General features: G+C 45.5%; 1 protein-coding gene across 2 annotated transcripts in view; it reads left to right on the forward strand.

Annotated features, from left to right (window-relative positions):
• The window catches only part of macrod2 (mono-ADP ribosylhydrolase 2), a 597,810-nt gene that overhangs the window by 167,985 nt on the left and 407,313 nt on the right, over positions 1-22,512 (forward strand). For both annotated transcript variants that reach the window (XM_061228932.1, XM_061228933.1), the window contains exon 4: positions 854-883. In XM_061228932.1, the coding sequence (XP_061084916.1) occupies positions 854-883 (30 nt within the window). The remainder of the gene's footprint in view (positions 1-853; positions 884-22,512) is intronic.

The following is a 22,512-nucleotide window of genomic DNA, read 5'->3' on the forward strand; positions in this document are numbered from 1 at the left end:
GTAAGATTTTTCAGGGAAATGACCTTTCAAGGACAAGACCTGAGTTGGGTGAAACGATGTTTGCGTCAGCTGATCTCTCCTCCAAAAATGTACCTGCTAGTTTTTTTCCAGAAACACTCATATCAGGTGGAAGATTTTAATCCCTGCTAATCCTTTCTCTCACTACCGAGGCCCGGTCTGTGTGCTGATAATACTGCTGAACCTGGCGGCCATTTTGTGATAGTTTACCGCTGAAATAATTAAAATTGCTCTTTGAGCTCTACTCTTTGTGCACCAGTAATTTTGCAGTTGCAGACTGTTCCGGAAGGTCGCTGAGGTTAGCCTATGACTCGGGTGTGGGAAGAATAATTAGCATGCCCAGGTAATGCAGTTTAGAAAAAAAAAATTGGTAAGTTATCCCTGGAAACAGTTTGTATTTTAAAGAAACCAAACTCTCAAGCCGTGTGTAGTGTGAGTGCTGGCTGCGGCCCCAAAAGCTGGCTCTTTATCATGGGTTTGAAGAATGCCATCAAAGAGACCCTCTTGTGTGCTACAGTGGTTGATAAAGCTCTGTACACCAGCATTCATATATAACCACGAGGCTACAGATTCAGCACTTCACCGAGTGTTCTCATTGTACAACACCAATGTCGGTATTCATTGATTTAACAGGCAGTAAAAGCTAAGGCCGTGATGCAGTATAAGTGCTACCCTTTTTCGGGAATATCTGTAAACCTCTGTCTGTATTACAAAGCGCGCTGTGCAATTTCCTTTGTTCGTTTTTTGACACGTTACTAAAACATGAAAGTAAAACATGGCCTACTTTACTGCTCATCTTTTAATCTGTTTTTTCTTTCTCTCTCTCTCCCCGCAGCTAACTCCAGTCTCTTGGGAGGTGGCGGAGGTAAGTCCATGCGCTGGTTGACTCAGCTTTTAGGTATTTTTAATATTACATTTATCAGATGATGCCTCATTCATTTGGACTCATCTTACATGGGACAGTGTATTCAGCCCTGTGCCTGCAGCTACCATGCTGCTAAGTGGCCATTCTTTCCACATGGGACCCCTTACTGGGACCCCTTACTGGGACCCCTTACTGGGACCCCTTACTGGGACCCCTTACTGGGACTAGCTCACAATCAGAGACGGTGGAGCAGACTGGGTTCAGGGAAATGCATGGGACCCCTTACTGGGACAACTTCACTGGGACTAGCTCAAAATCAGAGACGGTGGAGCAGACTGGGTTCAGGGAAATGCACTGTTTAATGGACAGGGGACACTGACGTTTTGACGTCAAACGACACCTTCCTCAGAGAACAGCCATTCTTTCCATCCCGGGTTAACTATCACTACCGAAGGGCTCGACCAATCAGGGTTCCAGCTCCTACTTTTGGGGGTCCTCTTTCAGAATATTATGAGACTGCTGTGACAGGATTGAATAATCATTCCATGGGAACATGGACGGCTGGTGTGGAGTGAGATGGGGGCGGGCTCAAACAGGAAATCAACCCAGCTAGGACCAGACCTTTTGATCTGGAACTTTCACTGAACAGGGTCAAGGAACTGTAGAAGAACAACGAGACTGGCCCAATCATTATACACATACATATGATATGAACAGCTTTGGGATCATCTCGCCAAAGAGCTTCTTTCTCAGACCATCTGTGAGAGCAGTTTCTCAGCCTGAACAGACGATTAGCAGCCTGTCCGGAGGAGCTGAAACACTATCCATATCTAATCAGTCATTCCCGAGTGATTACTATCTGATCTGATGCTTAGTTAAGCCCTCTGAGCCCAGGCGATCGTGCTTCCACGGTCCGTGTCGTCATCGGGTGAAAGAGGAGCCTGAGCCCCGGGCCGTCAGATCGTCCTCAGGCTTGCTCTGATTGGGGTCAGAGGTCGCGCACGCATCTCCACAGAGAAGCCATCTCCTTAAGCGAAGGGCTGTTCCGAAGACATATCTGTTGACATCTATATTCCCCTCCTCAAAGACCAGTGTTCAGCATTCTCTCATTCGTGCACCTTGCTGAAAGTCCATTGCTTTTGAAACATTAGGCCTGAAAGCAAACCAGATTAACTCTAGCTTCCTTTTTATCCCATTTTCTTTTTCTTAAAACGATATCATGTTCTTCTCCTTGCCCTTTAGCATATCCGAGCGAGTAAACACAGCTCTTTTCAGGTCTGCTTTGTAAATCAGGTGCGTAGAATACCTGTGATTTCCAGTGTTTACAGGTGAATAAACAGCTACTCTGAAAGTTAAAACCATGTTTTGGATTCCACTCACAGACTGCAAGTAATGTACGGAATGCTTTATTTACATAGTTGTGATATTGTGGTGGCTTGCTGGTATTGAGAGGTGGAAATTCTCAGTGAGGGTGTCATGAATTTATTCTTACTGTATAAAGGATGCTTTGTTAAGAGAATGATTGATATCATTACTTAAAGTAGAGCCTTTCCTAACTGCCTTTCTTATGGTACATATGTCTGTTTTTATGTTTGGCAATCAACCCCCAACCAGTCTGATTCAAAACAGCATGGATTCCTTAATTGTTTCTAAAACTAACCTAGCAGTTACATCCATACTCTTGATTTGTGAGAAGTGAAGATCTTGCACTTCTACAGGATAATGATCTTTAAAATACACTGCATAAAACAACTGCACTAAATCTAAAGTAGTTCAGTCTTATATTTAGACTTAAAACCTGTTACCTTTTTGCTAAACAAGACAAAAAGATTGGCAATGAGACAAGACAGTTCAAGAAAGAAAGTTAGTTCAGTTGACTCACTTCAAGATTTGCCAGTTGTCGAGCAAAACAAGCAATGTACTTGTGAGCTAAGAATAAGGTTTTTCGTCTCATTATTAGACTAAAACAGTCGGTTAAGTGTAACCGCCATTGCGGCAGACACTGGAAGAGGTGCGGGAGAGTCTGAGCTCGACGTCTTTCCTCTAACAGTTAATCTGCGTGAAACCCCTCCTCCAGGCAGGGGATACAAAACAGACAATAAGACGATGAACTGTAGGTGACGGAACGGCCTCTTCGCTGGAACGTGAGGACAATCTTGTGTAAATACGTATGTTTGTCAGGGACATATACAGTGGAGTTCTCGGTGGGAGAGGAATGCTGGGAGGTGTGTGGGTGGGGTTGGGGGGGGGTGTTGTGGAGATAGGAGCCATTGTGGGTGGTCAAAGGTCACAGCTTTTATCACCTACAGACCTCTCTGGCACTGTGCCCAAAATATGGTTTTTTATCTGGAGGATAATAATGCTCTCTATCTTCACTGCTTAAACTACATTTGCTTAGGGTGGCTTTATCTTTCCTGTCCTGGAGTGATGCGTTAGGCTCTGTTTTCTTTGTCCTCTCTCTTTGTTTTCCTACCTTCCCTTCTTTTTAAACTCTGCATGCCCAGACCTTTGAGAAGGGACAGCCGCCGCCCTTGTCTGGTCTCCAGAACGTATCGGGGGGGGTCTCTTTTCAGAGAGTCCGTCAGAAAGACCAAGGCATTCCCTTATCTCTGCCGGGGTTTTTTTATTTTTTTTTCAACTCAAGAGGTTTTTTTTTCTTGGGGAAATTGAGGACAGTTCCGTACAGCGCCGTACCTCTTGAACTCTGCCAGCTGCTGTGAAGTGCATACAATGGGCTCCATGTCAATGGGCTGTAATGCATCTCGTGGCATTAACCCAGAGGCCATTTATTCTGTTACTCTAGAGCCCGCTGCCTTCGCCCCTGTGCACTGCAGCGTGCTGTAAGATGGGGCTGAGGTTCTGTTCCGGCTGTCTGGTGGGGCTACGTTCCACACAAGTACATCATTAATTTGTGTTTGTTATCACCACGGAATGAGGTGTGCAAAGACGTTTTTGCGGTTGAGTTTTTCTTCTAAGCCTCTACAGAATTTTCTGTCAGCTTCTAGATGGGTTTCTTAGCAGACGCTTTTATCCAAAGCGACATACAGTTTATGAATGCGTACATTTTTCCTTCTAACCAAATACAACATGCTTCAGCTAAAATAAACACGTTCTTGCCATTTGAACATTGTAAGCATGAATAAGTATGTGTGTTTGTGGTCAGACAGGAATTATGGTTGTCTGGTTGGGTGAGTGTGCTATCTGATGTACTTGTGTGTTGTTTCTTGTTTATGTGAATGACAGCACAGCAGGCATTCAACATTCCTCTTTTCCTTGGAGAAACACGGGCGGGTTCATGTTCTAGCCTCTTTTGTACCAGAAATCAAAAATATATTTCTTTCATTGCTGTCATATCATAATGATTCATTATAACTCGGGCAATGTTGCTGTACAAAATCTAGAAGAAATAAAGATGTTATTACTCTGATTTTTGGGCTTTGTGAGAAGTGAGAAGTTTGTGAAAAGTTGGTCTCTAATAATTTGGCTCTGTCATTAGGCTTCTGAGCTCAGAATTTCCCAGCACATGTAGGCCAGGATTATACAGTTTGGTGTGGAAGTATTGTTGAGCTTGCTTCCTTTCAGTGCCCATACCAGCGGATTACCGCTGTTACACAAGCCGTTGTCAGGTACAGAGTGAGTGTGAAGTGCACACTATTCTGGACATAGCATCTGGACATACTTGACTGGCACACTTTGCTTCCACTATGTCACACGTGTCTAACTCCAGTCCTGGAGGGCCTTTTTTGGCACCCGCGGTTCATTGAAGTCGGTTGGCTGAAGAATCCACACACCTTGTTCTCAAGGCTTTAATTGGCCGCTGATTGAAAGGAAGCCGTGTATACATACAGACACTGCGCCCCCCCTGGGATGCACCGTGTCCGGTGTAATTAACTCCCAAGCGGGAATATGCCTACCATCGAACATGGTGTGGCTTTGAGGTTATTCCAAGATGCCAGCCAGCATTTGGTTCGAAGAACAAAGCTCATGGCTGACTTATAGAAAGCCTATGGGGAAAAAATACTCTACATATGCGTCATAGTTCTTTTAGGGTGTATTTTATCCAAAAGACAGAGAAAGCTCTTTTAGGCTCTAAACATAAACATATCAAAGTGGGGGAAAAAAGCACACATTTCGGCGAGGTGGCAGGAATAGCAGCACCAGATGCATTTTAAATGATACGGCTCATATTGGCTCATAATTGGGCCTGCACAGGGTGGAGATGATGTGCCGTTTTGATATGGGGATGGTATGTTGACGCAAACCCAGTGGAACGATGCCAAGCTAAAAATAAGGACCTTTCTGCGCCACTCGAAGCTCTCGCACCAGCGTCAGACAGGGGCCGGCGCTAGTAGCATGCCTTTGATGTCTTTATTCAGGCAAGGAAAGGCTTATTAGCATTCTAAACATAACCGGCCTCCATTTAGCACGCCTCTTTAGCGAGACCACCCAAACAAAACTCCCGACTCGCTTCACGGTCCCTCCTGGAAATCGGGAGCGGGATCGCCGACGTTTCCCGCCGTCGGGCCGTGACCGCGCACGGTCGCTCTCGTTTACTGACGCGGCAGAACGCGGCGCGAACGCTCGGCGACGTCGATGGCGGTGGTACGCCCGTGATGTGCTCGATGATGCCCTAATCATTTTAGAAAAGAGACGCTTGGCCGAGCCGCAGGAAGTCGCGCCGGTTCTGCGCAAACACTGGGGCTGTAATTGCTGTTCCGTCCTCCAGCGCTTGCCCCGCACTCACTCTTCTTCTGTGGTGCTGGCTCGCCCAGGTGGTGCACACACAGAGTGTGTTTTGGATGGGTTTGCAGGCCCTGCGGGCGGATTGGGTTAATATGTTTGTTGGTTTGAGGCGAGAGAAGAGGAGGACTGAAGTAGTTCCGCAAAAGCGATAGCTTTTAATCATTTTTCACACTCTGAATCGCTTATTGATGAATTGATATTTGACACTTCGTAGACTGCACTCTCATAAGCACTGTGGTTTCCTCATTGTTTTATGAAAGTTGTGATTTATACAATTGATAATCAGAGTGTTACCTGACTTTCATAAACTTGTGGTTCAGACCCTGTGCAATGTAAACTCTAAATACCGTACTGCCATTCTTCCCTGAATTGCTTATTCAGTAACTGAAGAGTAAGGAGGCAGGGGGTGGAACTGGGGTTGGCCTAACTCATGAGTGTGTGTGTGTGTGTGTGTGTGTGTGTGTGAGTGAGTGTGTCTGCGCGTGTGTGTGTGCAAGTGCTTGTGCATGTGTGTGTGTGTGCGTGTGCGTGTGCGTGTGCGTGTGTGTGTGTGTGTGAGTGGGTGCGCATGTGGCTTTGTGGTGTGAGTTTATGTGCTAGTGTGTATGGAGGTGTGTGTGTGTGTGTGTGTGTGTGTGTGTGTGTAACTGGTACCAGGCCATAGCTGTGCAGTTCTCTCCTCTGCTGTTTGATCTGAGAGGTCAGCAGATATAAGCGTAACCAAGGGCAACAATAATAAATAAGCGTAACCAAGGGCAACAATAATAAATAATCAATAAGTAATGGAATGCCTCAATCCCAGCGGGACAAAATACAATAACATATGAAAATAATAGACCTAATGCGCTAATATCTTTCCGCTGTGCTTGTCGTTTCTCTGAGGCTCTGCTTTCAGATAGAATTAAAGGACTACACACTCCTCCCGCTGGCTCATTACCTGTTTGTGCTTTTTAAAAGCTTTCATCTCCCCGTCTGAAGAGTAATCCCGGGAATGTTTAGCGGAGGACGGCGACGTGGACCCAGAGCGATTCTGATTAGCGCTGCCGTCTCTTCTGTTCAGTGAGCTTTTATTCTTGCCTCGCTTGTCCATTTGTATCTTCGACGCGATTTGGGAGGCCATAAATGTGTAAACAGCACTCTTGTTTGATCTGCTCTTAAGTGTAATTCCCTTGTCGTACGCTATCAAGCAGGATATTGTACTCAGGCTAGATTATGCTTTCAAAATGGAGGCAAAGTGTGGCGTCTCAAGATAATGATGATGGTGACGACAATTAATCTTATTCTTCTTCTAACAACAACAACAAAGATTTTTTTATCATCACCATCATCATCATCATCATCAAAATGTGTCTATGTTTGTGTGAGGTGGAAGCCAAGCCTCTCGTTTAACTTCTGGCTCTCGGCGCGATGAAATGTTAAAATGCAACAACACCATGACTTGAGAATCTTTGATCATTCTCACGGCACCCTTCACCCTTGACGCATATTCTGGATTATGCGTACGACATAACCCATGAGGAAATCGTACAGGGGATTTAACTCGTTAAATTCCGCTGGCAGATAGAGTCTATTATTTATTTATTTACCCAGAGCGCTTTGTGTGCAGAGCCTGTTTGATGAGTGCTGGCGCCAGTTGGGACAGCTCTGCTAGGCAGCCGTGCTCATGCTGTGATCTCTGCACGTGCCCCCAGCAGGTTCTCACGGCACAGCCACAGCCACAGGTGACCGCTTCACACAGACATGAGTCAGAGGATGACTCCCCGATCTCTGCCAGCCGATCCCTCCCTATCCCTCGGCTATTGCTATTTTTTTTTTTATTTGGCATATCCAATGCCAGACAGATTTTCAAATGTCCAATTTACAAACCCATATCAATGTTCTGGGTAATAAGGTGATATCCTCCCAAACAGTTCTTTAACAGATTGAGTCACCCAGCTGCCAAAATATCATTACTTTTTATTACCAGATGGTAAAAAAGTGACTACACAGTAGTCAACATTAAATGTAAGCAATGACTGTTCTGTTATTTTTGGATCAGAATTGACTCATTTAAAACTTTAATGTCATTGAAACACCCATACTTCATTTGGCACAAACTTCATGACCTCCTCAACAGTGTGGATATGAAAATGTAAAATCGAAGATGCCCAATATGATGTTTTTAAAGTCAGTACAACATTTTGGTCGAAAAAACATGAGTATAAGAACAGTATACAGTGGCCCGTAACTACCATTGAGGGCACCATTTTTAAATCCTATAATTAATTTCATTATTTAGTGTGAACATAATTTGCAGTTCATTTAGGAGGAAAATGATTTGCCTTTAATATTTTCTCTAATTTACATAAACCTAATCTAGAGGCACCTGTACAGCATTTTCACCCTAAAATTCAATTCAGTTAAATTGAATGAAATGAATAAATTAAAGGGAAAAGGGAGCATTCACCCATGCACACACACACACACACACACACACACACATATGCGCACACACACATGCAGAGACACACACACACGCACAGTGTTTATATGGGAACTACAACTTCTCAACGCGAGAAATACAAAATGGCTGCCATTAGGTTTATGTGAGGTGAGTGGGTGGAGTGCTTGGCAGTGGCTGTACATTCCTGGGGCTGAAGTCACAGCGGAAGCTGTCCCTTCCCTACATGCCCGGCAAGGCAGAGGACTATGGCATCAAGATATGGGCGCCAGGTGATGCAAGACCCAGTTACACACGACTGCAACAAGGGAGGAGTGGACAACCTTGATAAGGTCACAGGAACTGAGAGTCTGCTAACCTTCAGGCACCTTACCATTGATGTGTCCGCATACAATGCATCGTGAGATGGACTCAGGAGGGCACAGCGGGAAACTTCACAGGAGGAGGACATTCCTTGAGCGAACAGAGAAGATGGCACCTTCCCATAACCCCACCCTCTGCCTTTACTGACAGGGTAATTGAAGTGGAGGTGTCTGAACCCTGCACCACCGGTGCTATGCCTGCTATTCCAAGAAAGACTTCAAAACCACAACTGCACTACTTATCACAAATGCAAAAGCACATCTGCAAGTTACATAGTCACGCACACAAAACCCTGATGCTCACATACTGGTTCTCGGTAAAGCTGCTTTGTGACAAAGCCCCTATGTTATAAAAGCACTTTACAAATACAAATGGATTGATTGAATTGATTGATACTGCCATTCATGGGCAGTAGGAATAGACCACTTTCTGCGAAGCCATCAATCCCTCCATCTAGCCATCCAGGTAGTGCTGTTCAGTGACATACATTTTTATTTTTTTGTCTAATGTGACGAACAGCATTGTATTATGATATAGTATAGGAGGTAGCTAAACCATACTGAAACTAAAATTAACATGGTCTCAGCTAACCAGGTGGGTTAGCAGGTGTCGCTTTAAGGAATCTTGCATCCCTTATCTTTGCATCCTTACCTATCACAAGACGGATGTAGTCAAAGTTACCTGTCACAAAACATTAAGAATGTGGTCAAAGTTACATATCACAAAACACTAAGCATTTAGCAAAAGCCCATGCTCTTTGAATGAATGTCGGTAGTTAAGATGGCTGTTTCCTTGAACAGTGATGAAAGGCTTGATGATGACATGGCTATCTGGGTATCCATTTAGTAAAATATCCGTGCTGAAATGGATGATGGTACTTGAAGTCCTGCCACTGAGAGCCTGAATTAGAGCAGCAGGGAAAGTATTGTTCATCGCCAGTGACTGACAGGGACAGTGACTCATTCACTGATGCAGGTGTAGACGGCCAAAGTGATATCGATCTGACCAGTTTGTCATTTTTCAGAAGTGGCAAGAGATGCCTGGTGTCTGCCATTTTAAGCGTTTTCCCAGGCCAGTGCTCAGATGGAAGATGTTTTTGTCCATTTTGGTTCACAGGTAGACGTTTTTCCTCAGGCTTCTCATCCAACAAGTTGACGTCCATTTTACAAACTGAAAGGTGGCCATTTTGCTCATAAAAAAGTTGGCTGCTTCAAAGTAGAACTGCAGGTTTTGTCTGTGGTCCCAACTTGTCACCTTGAGTTGCTTCACGTGGGCCTTCTCTGAGCCTCTTGGCTCCCAAAACAAACAAAAGCCACATTCATTAACTTCTCAGGAGCACGTGCCAGTTGATCCCTTCCAGCCATGGAGCCTGGGCGGTCATGTTTGTTTTTTGGGGGGTCTCTTTATTAACATTCAATCAGAGAAAGCTGTGCTCAGAGGGACCTTTCAGCAGAATGTCAGAACTTGCTTTGACTAAAGTCAGGGCTGAAGTTGCGGTCTCACGTCTTAACACTCACGTGTGCAACACCTACTTTATACAGTCATCTGAAACAAACCCCACTCAATTCAGCTAGTGCTGGAGCCCATTGCCTTTTAACCTGTTTGCCCCTAAACGTGTGCTAAGATTTCACGAAATGTCCCAACGGGGCGAGTGCACTGACACACACGGCAATACAAATTAGGCCCCATTTTGGAACCGCAATCACCAGAATTAGCATATTTTAAACACTCCCATGGATTTGCCTTGAGGAGAGTTCGGGGAAGGATTTTGCACCGCTTGGTGTCCCTTCCACCGCTAATGAGTCATTAATTCATTCACTCTTCACATGAATCACACAGTCATCGCCAGTGCTAATGCTAACAGCTATCGTGCTATCAGGCAGTCACTGGTGTCATATTAACTCTACTGGCCTTTAAATAAAGCAGTTTTGCAGTAAGCAAAAATATCCTTTTTTTTCATTTCATTTTTTGAAATCATAACCTTTATACCCCAGAGTATATATCTCCATGCCTGCTATGGACATACGTGCAAAATTAGTTCATTGCACTTATTCATTATTCTTATGTTGATTATTGTATTTAAATAATAATAATCTTGCTCTGTGAATAGACAATCAGTCAATAGGTCATCAATCCAATCAAGGGAAATGCAAGATGTATGAGTTGTTCTCTTCCCAAGGCCAATGTATCACTTTATTAGGAACACCTGTACACATACTTATTCATGCAATTATCATCTAATCAGCCAATCGTGTGGCAACAGTGCAATGCATAACATCAAGCAGATACAGGTCAGGAGCTTCAGTTAATGTCCACATCAACCATCAGGATGGGGAAACATTTTCACACACAACAGTCTCTAGAGTTTGCAGCTAATGGTGCGGAAACCAAAAAAACATCCACTGAGCAGCAGTTCTGCAGTGAGAAATGCCTTTTTCATAGGAGAAACACACAAAGTGACTAGGCTATAGCAGTTGACCAATATGTCTGAAAAATAAGTAATAAATACTGAATAAAGTGCTCACTGAGTGTGCACTATTTCTACGGTGGTTTATGTGCTGTTACTAGGACTTAATTCCTTTATCTCCATACAAACAGTCATACTGCTCAATACTCTTAGCATGGCTAGCGGCTGATGCTAAGCCGGTAAACTGAGTCATGTCATTGACCATGGCAGTCAGTCACACAGACTTAAATCTGCCTTTAATGTGAAGAAAACCTGAACCCTAAACCCAAGACTATGAATTTCAGTGATACTGCATGTTATGTATGTTATGTTAACATGTTTATTCATGTTTTTATTCCTTGATTTTCTTCACACTGGACGGCCATTTAGCGGTGAGGTAATGAGATATTTAAGCTAAAGTGATCTTCACTTCTCTGGCCTAGTCGACTCTGTCAAACATTTTTATATCACTGTACTCTGTAATCACATGGCTGCACCTTTACGACATTCTGTGACAGGCTCCTCCCCTTTCTCCCCACCCCCCACCAAGTTCACTCTCCTTGAGAGTGAAGCTTGCTGAGTTGGCAGTGGTCACAGTCTCAGGATTAAAGTGGCAGTGGAGGTACATTTTTGTCTTTCGAGAATCAAATTTCCCAAATGTACACTGCAAGTACAGTAATATTCTCTTTGGGTACAAATTAGTACATTTTACAAGCAAAAAAGGCAATTATATATTGCTGGCTAGGGGTACAATTTTATGTGCCCATAAGGTACCGCCCCCAGCAACCTATTTAGGCACTTTTCGTACCGTTATTCTGAGTGTGGGGTGCTACCTGGATTCTCTATACTCAGTCAGCATGCCCTTTCTAGGCCAGGTGTCTGCGGTTTCTGTATAGGACGTTGGCCAACCCAATGTCAGAGAAAATTTATTCAGGGCCCTGTTTTATGTGACTCTTTCACTGGGAGGATGAGAGGATGGTGTTTTGTTGAAGCTAGGAGAGAGTGTGGCCTGAAATGACAGTTGAGTCGGCTGTCAGTTGACATTTTCCTGCCCGTGGCTCCAGAGAACAGCATTATTCAACCTGACAGCCTCTGTTCTCTGACCAGACCAGCACTTCTATCACCTGGATGGTATGATTTCTCATTGAATTGGTGTTAACAAAAACAGCTATGGCACGGTCACATTGGAGGATGCTAACAGGCTGCATATAGCCTTGTGGATAAGGTGCTTGATTGGCATCAAAAGATCTGTGCGGCTGTTGGGTCCTTGAGCAAGGCCCTTAACCCGGATTGGCCCCTGCTTAGTCCAATCAACTGTGCAGTAAGCTTTGTTGTACGTCGCTCTGGATAAGAGCGTCTGCCAAATGCCAATAATGTAATGTAATGTAATGCAATGTAAGTCGCTTTCCATAACAGCGTCAGCGAAATAGCTGTAATATGACTGAGTGAACAACACAAAAACATATTTACATGATATTTCTGTGTGTTTGTATGTCTGCTCACATGTGTGTTTCACTCATGAATGAGGGAGATATTCTTTCTGATAAAGGAATGCTATGTTCATTAAACAGTGCAGCACTTTTTACACCAGCTGTAGTACAGCGACTCGGTTCTCTCACCAGTATGGAGGAGAGAAAGCCCAGGAGAGTAGAAATAGCAAGGACAGGGAGGAGAGTGTTGCCTGTGACAAGTCCTTGACACCTACAGCAAGTCGGGCAGCAGCCTTTAGCGAAGCAGCCGCCAACTGTCAAAAGTTTTACATCTCGTCTGCCCGGGCCTTGCTTTAGGACTGTTGAACGAGAGAGATATGAGAGATAGGAGAAAGAGAGAGAGAGAACTTTCATACTCCTTTATCTTAGCCACCCACAGCATGTATACAAGCATCAAACTCATATTCACACATATTCACAAAAATAGTTTTTTTTTTAATTGACGAATACAAACACAAATACAAAAAAAGAATGAAACAACCCCCCCCAAACCCCCCCCCAAAAAAACCCCCCAAAACCATCTCTAATGCCTACCCAAATGCCCACTCCAGGATGGTTGGCATCTATTGCCCATCTCTAATACTACTAACTATGGACATTCCTGCACACCAGCCCTTTGCCAGACTCAAGTGAGGTGTGCAGCAATCCCCTCCGCTGCCCGTGAACTTACAGCCTGCTCCACCCACTACACTGCACTACACTGCCTGGAGAGCCTTCTCCACCCACTACACTGCACTACACTGCCTGGAGAGCCTGCTCCACCCACTACACTGCACTACACTGCACTACACTGCCTGGAGAGCCTGCTCCACCCACTACACTGCACGACACTGCCTGGAGAGCCTGCTCCACCCACTACACTGCACGACACTGCCTGGAGAGCCTGCTCCACCCACTACACTGCACGACACTGCCTGGAGAGAAACAGAAACGGAGAGGGAGAGAGAGAGAGACAGAGAGTGAGGGAGAGAGAGAGAGAAACAGAGAGAGAGGGAGAGAGAGGGAGAGGGAGAGAGAGAGACAGAGAGTGAGATGAGAGAGAAACAGAAACAGACAGAGAGAGAAACAGAGAGAGAAAGAGAGTGATGAGAGAGATGAGAGAGATAAAGAGAGAGAGATGAGAGAGAAACAGAAACAGACAGAGAGAGGGAGAGAGAGATGAGAGAAACAGAGAGGGAGAGAGAGAGAGACAGAGAGTGAGGGAGAGAGAGAGAGAGAAGAGAGAGAGATGAGAGAGAAGAGAGAGAGAAAGAGAGAAGGCTGTTTCCCGTCTTTGTGAAGGACACGTCCAGGCTCAGCGTCACCGCGGGGACTTACTGTGGCTCCAGACAAAACAAGCTTTTCTCCGCGGCGCGGCTGTGATCAAAACCCCAGCCTCTCCTGTCCTGGCCCTGGAGCTGCCCCTCTCCTGCAGAGGGCCACGGGGAGGGGAGAGCTTATCAAAGTCAGCAGGGGCGGGGGGCAGGTGTCGGGGAGGCCCGGAGCCCTGAGAGCGGAGCTGTTTTCGGCCTCCTGGAGGAGGAACGCGAGGCGCTCTTCCCACGGCGGGCCGGTCTCGGATCGCAGGGAACGGCGCTGTCCTCCCTCACTAATCCCCCTCGGCCAACGCTTCATTATCACCGGCACGCCGTACGCACTGCGCGTAAACACAGCCCTCAAGGGCTCTCTGGAGCTCTGACAGGCTCTCTGGAGCTCTGACGGAGAGAGAGAGAGAGAGAGAGAGAGAGAGACAGAGAGAGGCAGAGATACTGCTTTATTTCACCACTCGCAGCATCGACAGGTCTATATAGTTATGAGCAGCGACTCATATTCACAAAAACAGAAAAACAAAACAAAGGCAAAACCATCAAGCATGTAGACAAGAGGTTCAGCTGTTTTTCAGACCAAATGTCAGAATGGGGGAGAAGTGTAATCTGAGATGGTTGGAAAAGGCCCAGGGATCATTACCAGTAGATAATGTGTTATGTGTAATATCACTATTTTTATCCCCTTTAGTTCACCATGGCCCATATTAGGGCAGGAGTGAGTTTATTTGCTTTCATTATGTTTTTCTACAGTGAAATATTCTAACAATATGGTCACAGTGTGTGCCGTTTGAAAGTGTTAAAACTCATGATCTCATCTCTTTAAACTATTTTATGATGGCAATGTTTTTGTGACGATGGTATTTTTTATGTCGGGAGGCTAGAAAAAGATTTGGGGCCTTCACCTATGCATTTTGTGAAACCAGATGACACAAATCAGGGTGAAGTTGGTATCATTATCATGACAAGGGTCTGATGAACCAAATCTGTAGGTGTTTTTAATCCCAAAAACATTGCAACTCAGAGAAAAATTGTTACAATATCTCTTATTTAAAATCTACCTCTCCAGAGGAAATATAATTATTGTCTGTTTCGTCATTGCATACACACCTAAAAGTACTCTAAATAGTTGTTTTCTCACTTAAAAATTTTTTTGTGGATAGAGATGCTTTTAGCTGTGCTTAGAAACACAATGGGGCCACAATCACAATGCTATACAAGTTTGATTATGTTTTAAAATATAGAGTATAAATATGCACCTGCTTTAGAGAAACAGACAAAAGAAAACAAAAAAACAAACACAATTTTGTGACCTGGATTCCCCCGCTTGTATCTTTAATCTTGGCCCGTGTGGCTTTATGGTCAACTGATAAAATATTTGAAATTGTGGTCAGCTCCTTAAAGCCAAACAAAGAGGAGGATCAACTGTATGTGTCCAGTTTATGGGTTGCATTTGATCCATAGTCACAGTGCCATATAAGTATGATGAGGAATGTTTTAATGTGTGTCGTACACACGAAGTGTTATTTTTGGCTGGAAAAGCCCTTTTTGCCTTGTCCCCTGGGATGGCGATTAAACAAAGACAGATCAAAAATCTCTAAATGCAATGCGCCATTTCTGTTTGCTGAGATTCACATTAGCATATCTAAAATGGCTGGATACTTTGCAAAAAATAATGGGCACACTAGACAGATTATTTGAACTAGTTTTACTGACACGTCGACAGATCTCCATGGTGACAGAATTTTTCTCATGCAGAAAACAAGCAGTGCCAATAACTGCCTAATAAATAACATCCTATAGTGGCTGCGGTTTAAACCCCTTGAGATCCTGCCTAAATATGCAGCCAGTAGAAGGACCGCATAACTTTAATTAAGATCAGCCTCTGCTGTAGAATGCTTTGGACATTTTCTTCTACGTGTACGGTCTCTGCTGAAACAAACTGCTCAAGCTAGGTTTTAAAACAGTAGCTGTTTTGGTAGCTGGTTGACCAGTTCAGACCAGCGCCCAGCTTGACATGGTTTGACCAGCTCAAGCTATGTTTTGAAACGGCTGACCAGCTACCAGCTCAGACAAGCTACCAGTTCAAGCTGGTTGACCAGCTCATACCCAGCTAGACCAGCTTTATGATCAGCTTGACCAGCTTAAATTTCAAGGTGGTCAAGCTGGCAGAGCTGGATTTTACTGTAGGGCTTCTTTGGACTGGAGAATCTCGCGTTTGTTTCCGCAATGGAAACCGTTCTTTCAGTCAAACCAGGTTTGAACTGTGATGAGGCTGTGAACCAACCGAGACACAGGCCTGGCCGAGACGCAGGCCTGGCCGAGACACAGGCCTGGCCTCCCCCTCGACCGTACGAGCCCCTTAGCCGTAGCGCCTGACGGGGCCTGCTGGGAAGGCCAAGCGTTCTACGACTGCCACACCTGCTGTTTCCTCGGTAGCGGACCCACGGCGTGGTCACTGCCGCCTGGGCTCAACGGGGCCATTGACGCAAGCCGACCTTCACCTGCTGCTCAAAGCCTCGGCCTAGTGCCTCCACGCCCCTCCATCACTCTCTGTTTGCACTGTGAAGTGCGCTATTAAAGTGCCCTTAAAGGTCTCCTGTGTGTGAAAACAACCTCAAAGCAGTGCTCTTACCAGGATGTCATCCAGGGGTGGGCATGTGTATGCAGGGGGGGTGGCGTTGCACTGCACTGCTACTTCATTTGCGATTGTCTGTCAGTGAACACCAGGATGAGGCTCATTTCTGAACTTCACTGTTCGCCTGTGGCGTAGGTAGCCGATTTGTGGGAGACTTCTCACGGGTCTCTCCAGGGTGGGCAGACGACGGCACTGGCCACCCGTAGCCCACCCGGAGCCATGCCCCTGCTTCAAAGGTTCTACAAGACAATAAAATATTGTTCATGCTCTGATGAAGCTGATGGCAGTTTTATTTATTAATTTGTGTGTCAAGTGGTCTGTATTGTCCCGGATAGGCCCTGGGAGCCTGTGTCCTGCAGATGGTGGTGGTGGAGGTGGTGCGTTGTGGGTACAAAAGGGGAGACTCATGGCAGTCATTTATCAGAGCACTAAAGGCCAGAAGATGAACTGCAGCAGCTGAGTTGTGATGTTGAGGGTGATGGCGTTGTTTGGGGGGATTTCAGCTGGCTGGCCCCACACCAGGTATCAGGCTAAAAGCTGAGCTGTCAGAGAGGTCTGACAGGCTCATCTGCTGGGAACATGCTCACACCTGTCTGTCCAATGAGGCTGAAGTGAAGCTCTCAGGCACAGGTCTGTGTCTGTTTTTGTGTGTGAGAGTGTGTGTGTGAGTGTGTGTGTGTGTGTGTGTGTGTGTGTGTGTGTGGGGGTGTATAAATGTGAGTGTGTGTGGGTGTATAAGTGAGTGTGTGTGAGTGTGTGTGAGTGCGTGTGTGTGAGTGTGTGTGGGTGTATAAGTGTGTGTGTGTGTGTGTGTGTGAGTGTGTGTTGAGTGTGTGTTGTGTGTGAGTGTGTGTGTGTGCATGTGGGTGTATAAATGTGTGTGTGTGTGTGTGTGGGGGGGTGTATAAATGTGAGTGTGTGTGGGTGTATAAGTGAGTGTGTGTTGTGTGTGTGTGTGAGTGTGTGTGAGTGTGTGAGTGTGTGTGAGTCTGAGTGAGTGTGTGTGTGTGTGTGTGTGTGTGTGTGTGTGTGTGTGTGTGTGTGTGTGTGTGTGAGTGTGTGTGGGTGTATAAGTGTGTGTGTGTGTGTGTGTGTGAGTGTGTGTTGAGTGTGTGTTGTGTGTGAGTGTGTGTGTGTGCATGTGGGTGTATAAATGTGTGTGTGTGTGTGTGGGGGGGTGTATAAATGTGAGTGTGTGTGGGTGTATAAGTGAGTGTGTGTTGTGTGTGTGTGTGAGTGTGTGTGAGTGTGTGAGTGTGTGTGAGTCTGAGTGAGTGTGTGTGTGTGTGTGTGTGTGTGTGTGAGTGTGTGTGAGTGTGTGAGTGTGTGTGAGTCTGAGTGAGTGTGTGTGTGTGTGTGTGTGTGTGTGTGAGTGTGTGTGAGTGTGTGTGAGTCTGAGTGAGTGTGTGTGTGTGTGTGTGTGTGTGAGTGAGTGTGTGTGTGTGTGTGTGTGTGTGTGTGTGTGTGTGTGTGTGTGTGTGTGTGTGTGTGTGTGTGTGTGTGTGTGTGTGTGAGTCTGTGTGAGTGTGTGTGTGTGTGTGTGTGTGTGTATGAGACGGTAACCTTTTTCACACATCAGCCTCTCACTCTTCCAGAGCCGGCCATTTTGACCTCAGTGGGAAAAATAGTCACATCAACATTACCAGAACAAGCACTCAAAACTTGACTTGTTTCCCTAAGACATCCTTCCAGCTATGTTGTTGCTTACTACGACAAAAATGAAAGATTTACAACCAATTAAATGGGACCTTGAACCTGAACAGCTATATAGTACATATGACTGTGTCATGTAGTTCTACAAACGTATTGTATGTGCACATTAAACGTGGCAAGATATCAGTTGTTCTGATTCACTGCCTCCTCGAGTAGCAAGCTGCTGACCATTAGCTAGCTTTACAAAGCGGTGTTCTCCTGCTCCGGTCGTGACGGTGGCTGAAGAGACAATGGGATTACTGCGTGAGTTTTCTCAAGCAGTAAACACTCACCACTTGAGGTTTCTCACACCTTGTTGCAGAGAGCCTGATTGTGTGCTAAATTCACTTCCTTTGTCTACGGGAGGGCTGACGAGACCTCATTCACGAGGACTCTGTGAACTTCTGGAGCCAGGACAGTGTTTGTTAGATCAACATCTCCTTTATCTGACGAGTTACATGCGTATCTGTGGATGTGTGTCTCTGCATGGTGGCATGTATATGTCTGTGTGGATGTACAGTATGTGTATAGTATGGCTGTGTGTGTCTGTGTGGATGTACATGTATATACACTCAGTGACCACTTTAGGTTGACCTGTGCACCAGCTTGTTAATGTAAATATTTAATCAGCCAATCATGTGGCAGCAGCCAAATGTATGCAAGCATGTTGTGTGCTTCAGCTGTTTTTCGGACCAAATATCAGAATGAGGAAGACATTTTATCTAAGTCACTTTGACCGTGGAATGATTATTGATGCCAGACAGGGTGGTTTGAGTATTTCAGAAACTGCTAATCTCCTGGGATTTTCACACATAACAGCCTCTATAGTTTGCGGAGAATGGTGTGAAAAACAGAAAATATCCAGTGAGCAGCAGTTCTTTGTTGATGAGAGAAGTCAGAGGAGAAGGGCCAGAATGGTCAAAGCTGACAGGAAGGTGACAGTAATGCAAATAACCACACATTACAACAGTGGTATGCAGAAGAGCATCTCTGAAAATACAACGTGTGAAGTGGATAGGCTACAGCAGCAGAAGAGCAGTAATTCAAAAAAAAAAAAAAGTCTAATAAAGTGTTCACTAAGTCTATGTGTATAGTGTGGATATGTGTCGATTTAGTATGTGCTTGGTGTGGATGTGTGTGTCTGTGTGTGTGTTTGTGTATGTGTGTGTTTAGTGTGTATAGTGTGTATAATGTGTATGTGTGTGTATATTGTGTGTATAGTGTGTGTATAGTGTGTGTATAATGTGTATAGTGTGTGTATAGTGTGTTTGTGTTTCATATGAGAATGAGCCCGTTTCCATGGTGAGGTTGGCAGGGTCCCCTTGGGGCTTAGATGCTCTGCCAGCCTCGCTGCGGCAGTTTAAATGTTTTATTTACCGAGCCCTGATGAGATAAGAGCCCTGCGTGTGTGAAATGTCTGTCAGCGCACATCTGCAGCCACGGAGAACTCAAACCTCCCACCCCCAAACTCGGCCCCCGCACCACCCCCCTCCCGCCCCCACCCAGTGTGCGCCACGTGCCTGTCGCATGCTAGCACTAATGCTAACGCTGAGGGCACTCTGTTCTTCTGGCACCACAACACCTTGTTTTTCTGAGCGTTATTGTAGAGTAACTGGGCTCTCCTGGCAAAACAGGAGCGGCAAAACTGCTGCTTTCCACTAGCCCTGTTACTCCAAAAAAAAACAAAAGAGTTCAATGTAGAGGCCCAGTGTCATTGTCTTGGCGAAGGTGTTATGTAATTATGTAACTGATTAAAAAAAGAAGTTTGACTCTGACAAAGACCAGGGCAGCAACAGTCGATGCACGTTGGCCGCTGGTTTTTAAATCATGTAGCCTTACATTTTTCCACCTGCAGACGGTTTGTTTGCTTACTCTCCTTTACATGTTTTTGCATTTTTGGCGGAGGATATCTCCAGTATTTTTTAGTCTCGTTGTACCCGCCTTCCAAGACCACTTCCAACACAACCTCGATCCAAGTAGCATCCCGTTCTATTTCTGTTTCATTTTCTCCTGAGTTTAGGGTCCACATCCTGCCAGAAAGTGCTCTCCATGAGTCCCACAGGTGTTGGAGGGAAAGGAACCACGGAGTCACACAATGCCTCCATTGCCTCGTCCGCACAAAGCTCATTACGCGCCGGCTTGCCCGGGAGTCGACAGGAAGGCCGTTAAACCCGGCGTTCCGCTTTTTTCACCCAGTCTTTTACGCACCTGGAAGATTTATGTAACTTTATTGCTGTCGTTTAGGAGGGAGTAGACGCTGATTAAAAACATGTAAAACTGTGCCACCGGTTTCCATGGGTCTCTCAGGAAATGTCGTGCGGTTTAAGCACGCTGCAAAATGGTGCGTTTGAGCGTAGCCACCTGTAAATACACGTGCCGCCTGTTTTCTGTCAGATATGCCCTTAAATGGTGGGGGCGCAGAAATCAAAGAATGGAACTGGGCGTTAAATCCTTGGAAATCAAATAAAACATAAATGTGCCTGTTTTTTTTGGTCACAGTAAAATTAAAAAAGGCAATGGTTTATACTTAGATCGGCCCTGTCATTGCACCTGAAGGTCTGCTGCATCTCCACCTCATATCGCAGTACGTGACTCTCAGTTTGTGTAGACATTTCTGCATATGTTCAAGCAGAGTGAAAAAGTTTGTTGTCAGTCTGTGCATGCAGAATCCCCTAATTGACAAGTCACTTTAGTAAGGGTTGTCAAATGTAACATAAAAAAAATGTGATTAACTGTGCCTTTTCCGCAAACATTTTAATAAATTAGCATTTTTATGAGGTTTGAAATGGATGGTCTATTAAATATTCTTTCCTGAAATTGTGTATTTAAGATGTATATTTAATATCAAAACAATTTAAGGCAAATGTAAGTGTTTTAAACTTTTAATACTTTTAGCAAATATGTTATTTCTTCCGATGCGTTTGGTGATGTTTCTCCTCACGACAGGTCTCAGTGTGCTACAGGCCTCAGTGTACTGCAGGACTGAGTGTAGTACAGGCCTCAGTGTGCTACAGGACTCAGTGTGCTACAGGACTCAGTGTAGTACAGGCCTCTGTGCTACAGGACTCAGTGTGCTACAGGACTCAGTGTGCTACAGGACTCAGTGTAGTACAGGCCTCAGTGTGCTACAGGCCTCAGTGTAGTACAGGTCTCAGTGTAGTACAGGCCTCAGTGTAGTACAGGCCTCAGTGTGATACAGGACTCAGTGTAGTACAGGTCTCAGTGTAGTACAGGCCTCAGTGTGCTACAGGTCTCAGTGTAGTACAGGCCTCAGTGTAGTACAGGACTCAGTGTAGTACAGGCCTCAGTGTGCTACAGGACTCAGTGTAGTACAGGCCTCAGTGTGATACAGGACTCAGTGTACTACAGGTCTCAGTGTAGTACAGGCCTCAGTGTAGTACAGGCCTCAGTGTGATACAGGACTCAGTGTGCTACAGGACTCAGTGTGCTACAGGCCTCAGTGTAGTACAGGCCTCAGTGTGCTTCAGGCCTCAGTGTAGTACAGGCCTCAGTGTGCTACAGGCCTCAGTGTAGTACAGGCCTCAGTGTGCTTCAGGCCTCAGTGTAGTACAGGTATCAGTGTAGTACAGGCCTCAGTGTGATACAGGACTCAGTGTGCTACAGGCCTCAGTGTAGTACAGGCCTCAGTGTGCTTCAGGCCTCAGTGTAGTACAGGCCTCAGTGTGCTACAGGCCTCAGTGTAGTACAGGACTCAGTGTAGTACATTTACATCTCAGCACACACTCCCCAGAATGACTTGCACAGACACACACACTCAGCTGGGTGTCGTACTGAAGCACTACCTTGCCGAGGGGCACAGCGGCAGTGAGTGCCCAGCAGTTCACTGAGCAGTAAACTACACAGCTTTCCCATTGCAGGAGAGCCGAGCGGAGGACAGGTGTGTCTGTCACAACGGGAATGTAGCACCTTGTTTGAACCTGGCCTGTTACCGAGAGAGGCTTTAAATGCACTGTCACAGTACAGATCCAAACTGGGAAAAGCTGTAAACGCACTTTAACGCCCTGAAGCCTCTAGTGTCCCACTGCTGAGGGGCTGTGGGATAATTAGCATTGACCAAGCTCAAACCTGTGACGTCTCAACTGTATATGTCAATATCCCATCCTTTCCACTTATTGCTGAGAGGGTTTAATCTCCTAGCTAAAGCTCAAGCTAGGATTTTAAACAGCTGGTAGGTGGTTGACAAATTCAGACTAGCTCCCAGCTTGACATGGTTTGACCAGCTCAAGCTAGGTTTTGAAACAGATATGTGTTGACCAGCTACTAACTGAGATAAGCTACCAGCACTAACAAGTTAACCAGCTGACACCCAGTTAAACCAGCTTGTGACCAGCTTGACCAGCTCAATTTTCAAGCTGGCAGAGCTGGATTTTACAGCAGGGCTCTGAACTGGTTCATGGCACCCCCTTGCTAACTTTAACACAGCTTCGTTTTCGATTCCATTTCCTCCTCTTGCCGAGGCGAGCCCTAGCCCTAAAGCACAGTCCCCAATCAA

The sequence above is a fragment of the Conger conger genome, chromosome 18, assembly GCF_963514075.1.
Source record: "Conger conger chromosome 18, fConCon1.1, whole genome shotgun sequence".
NCBI classification, from domain to species: Eukaryota; Metazoa; Chordata; class Actinopteri; order Anguilliformes; family Congridae; genus Conger; species Conger conger.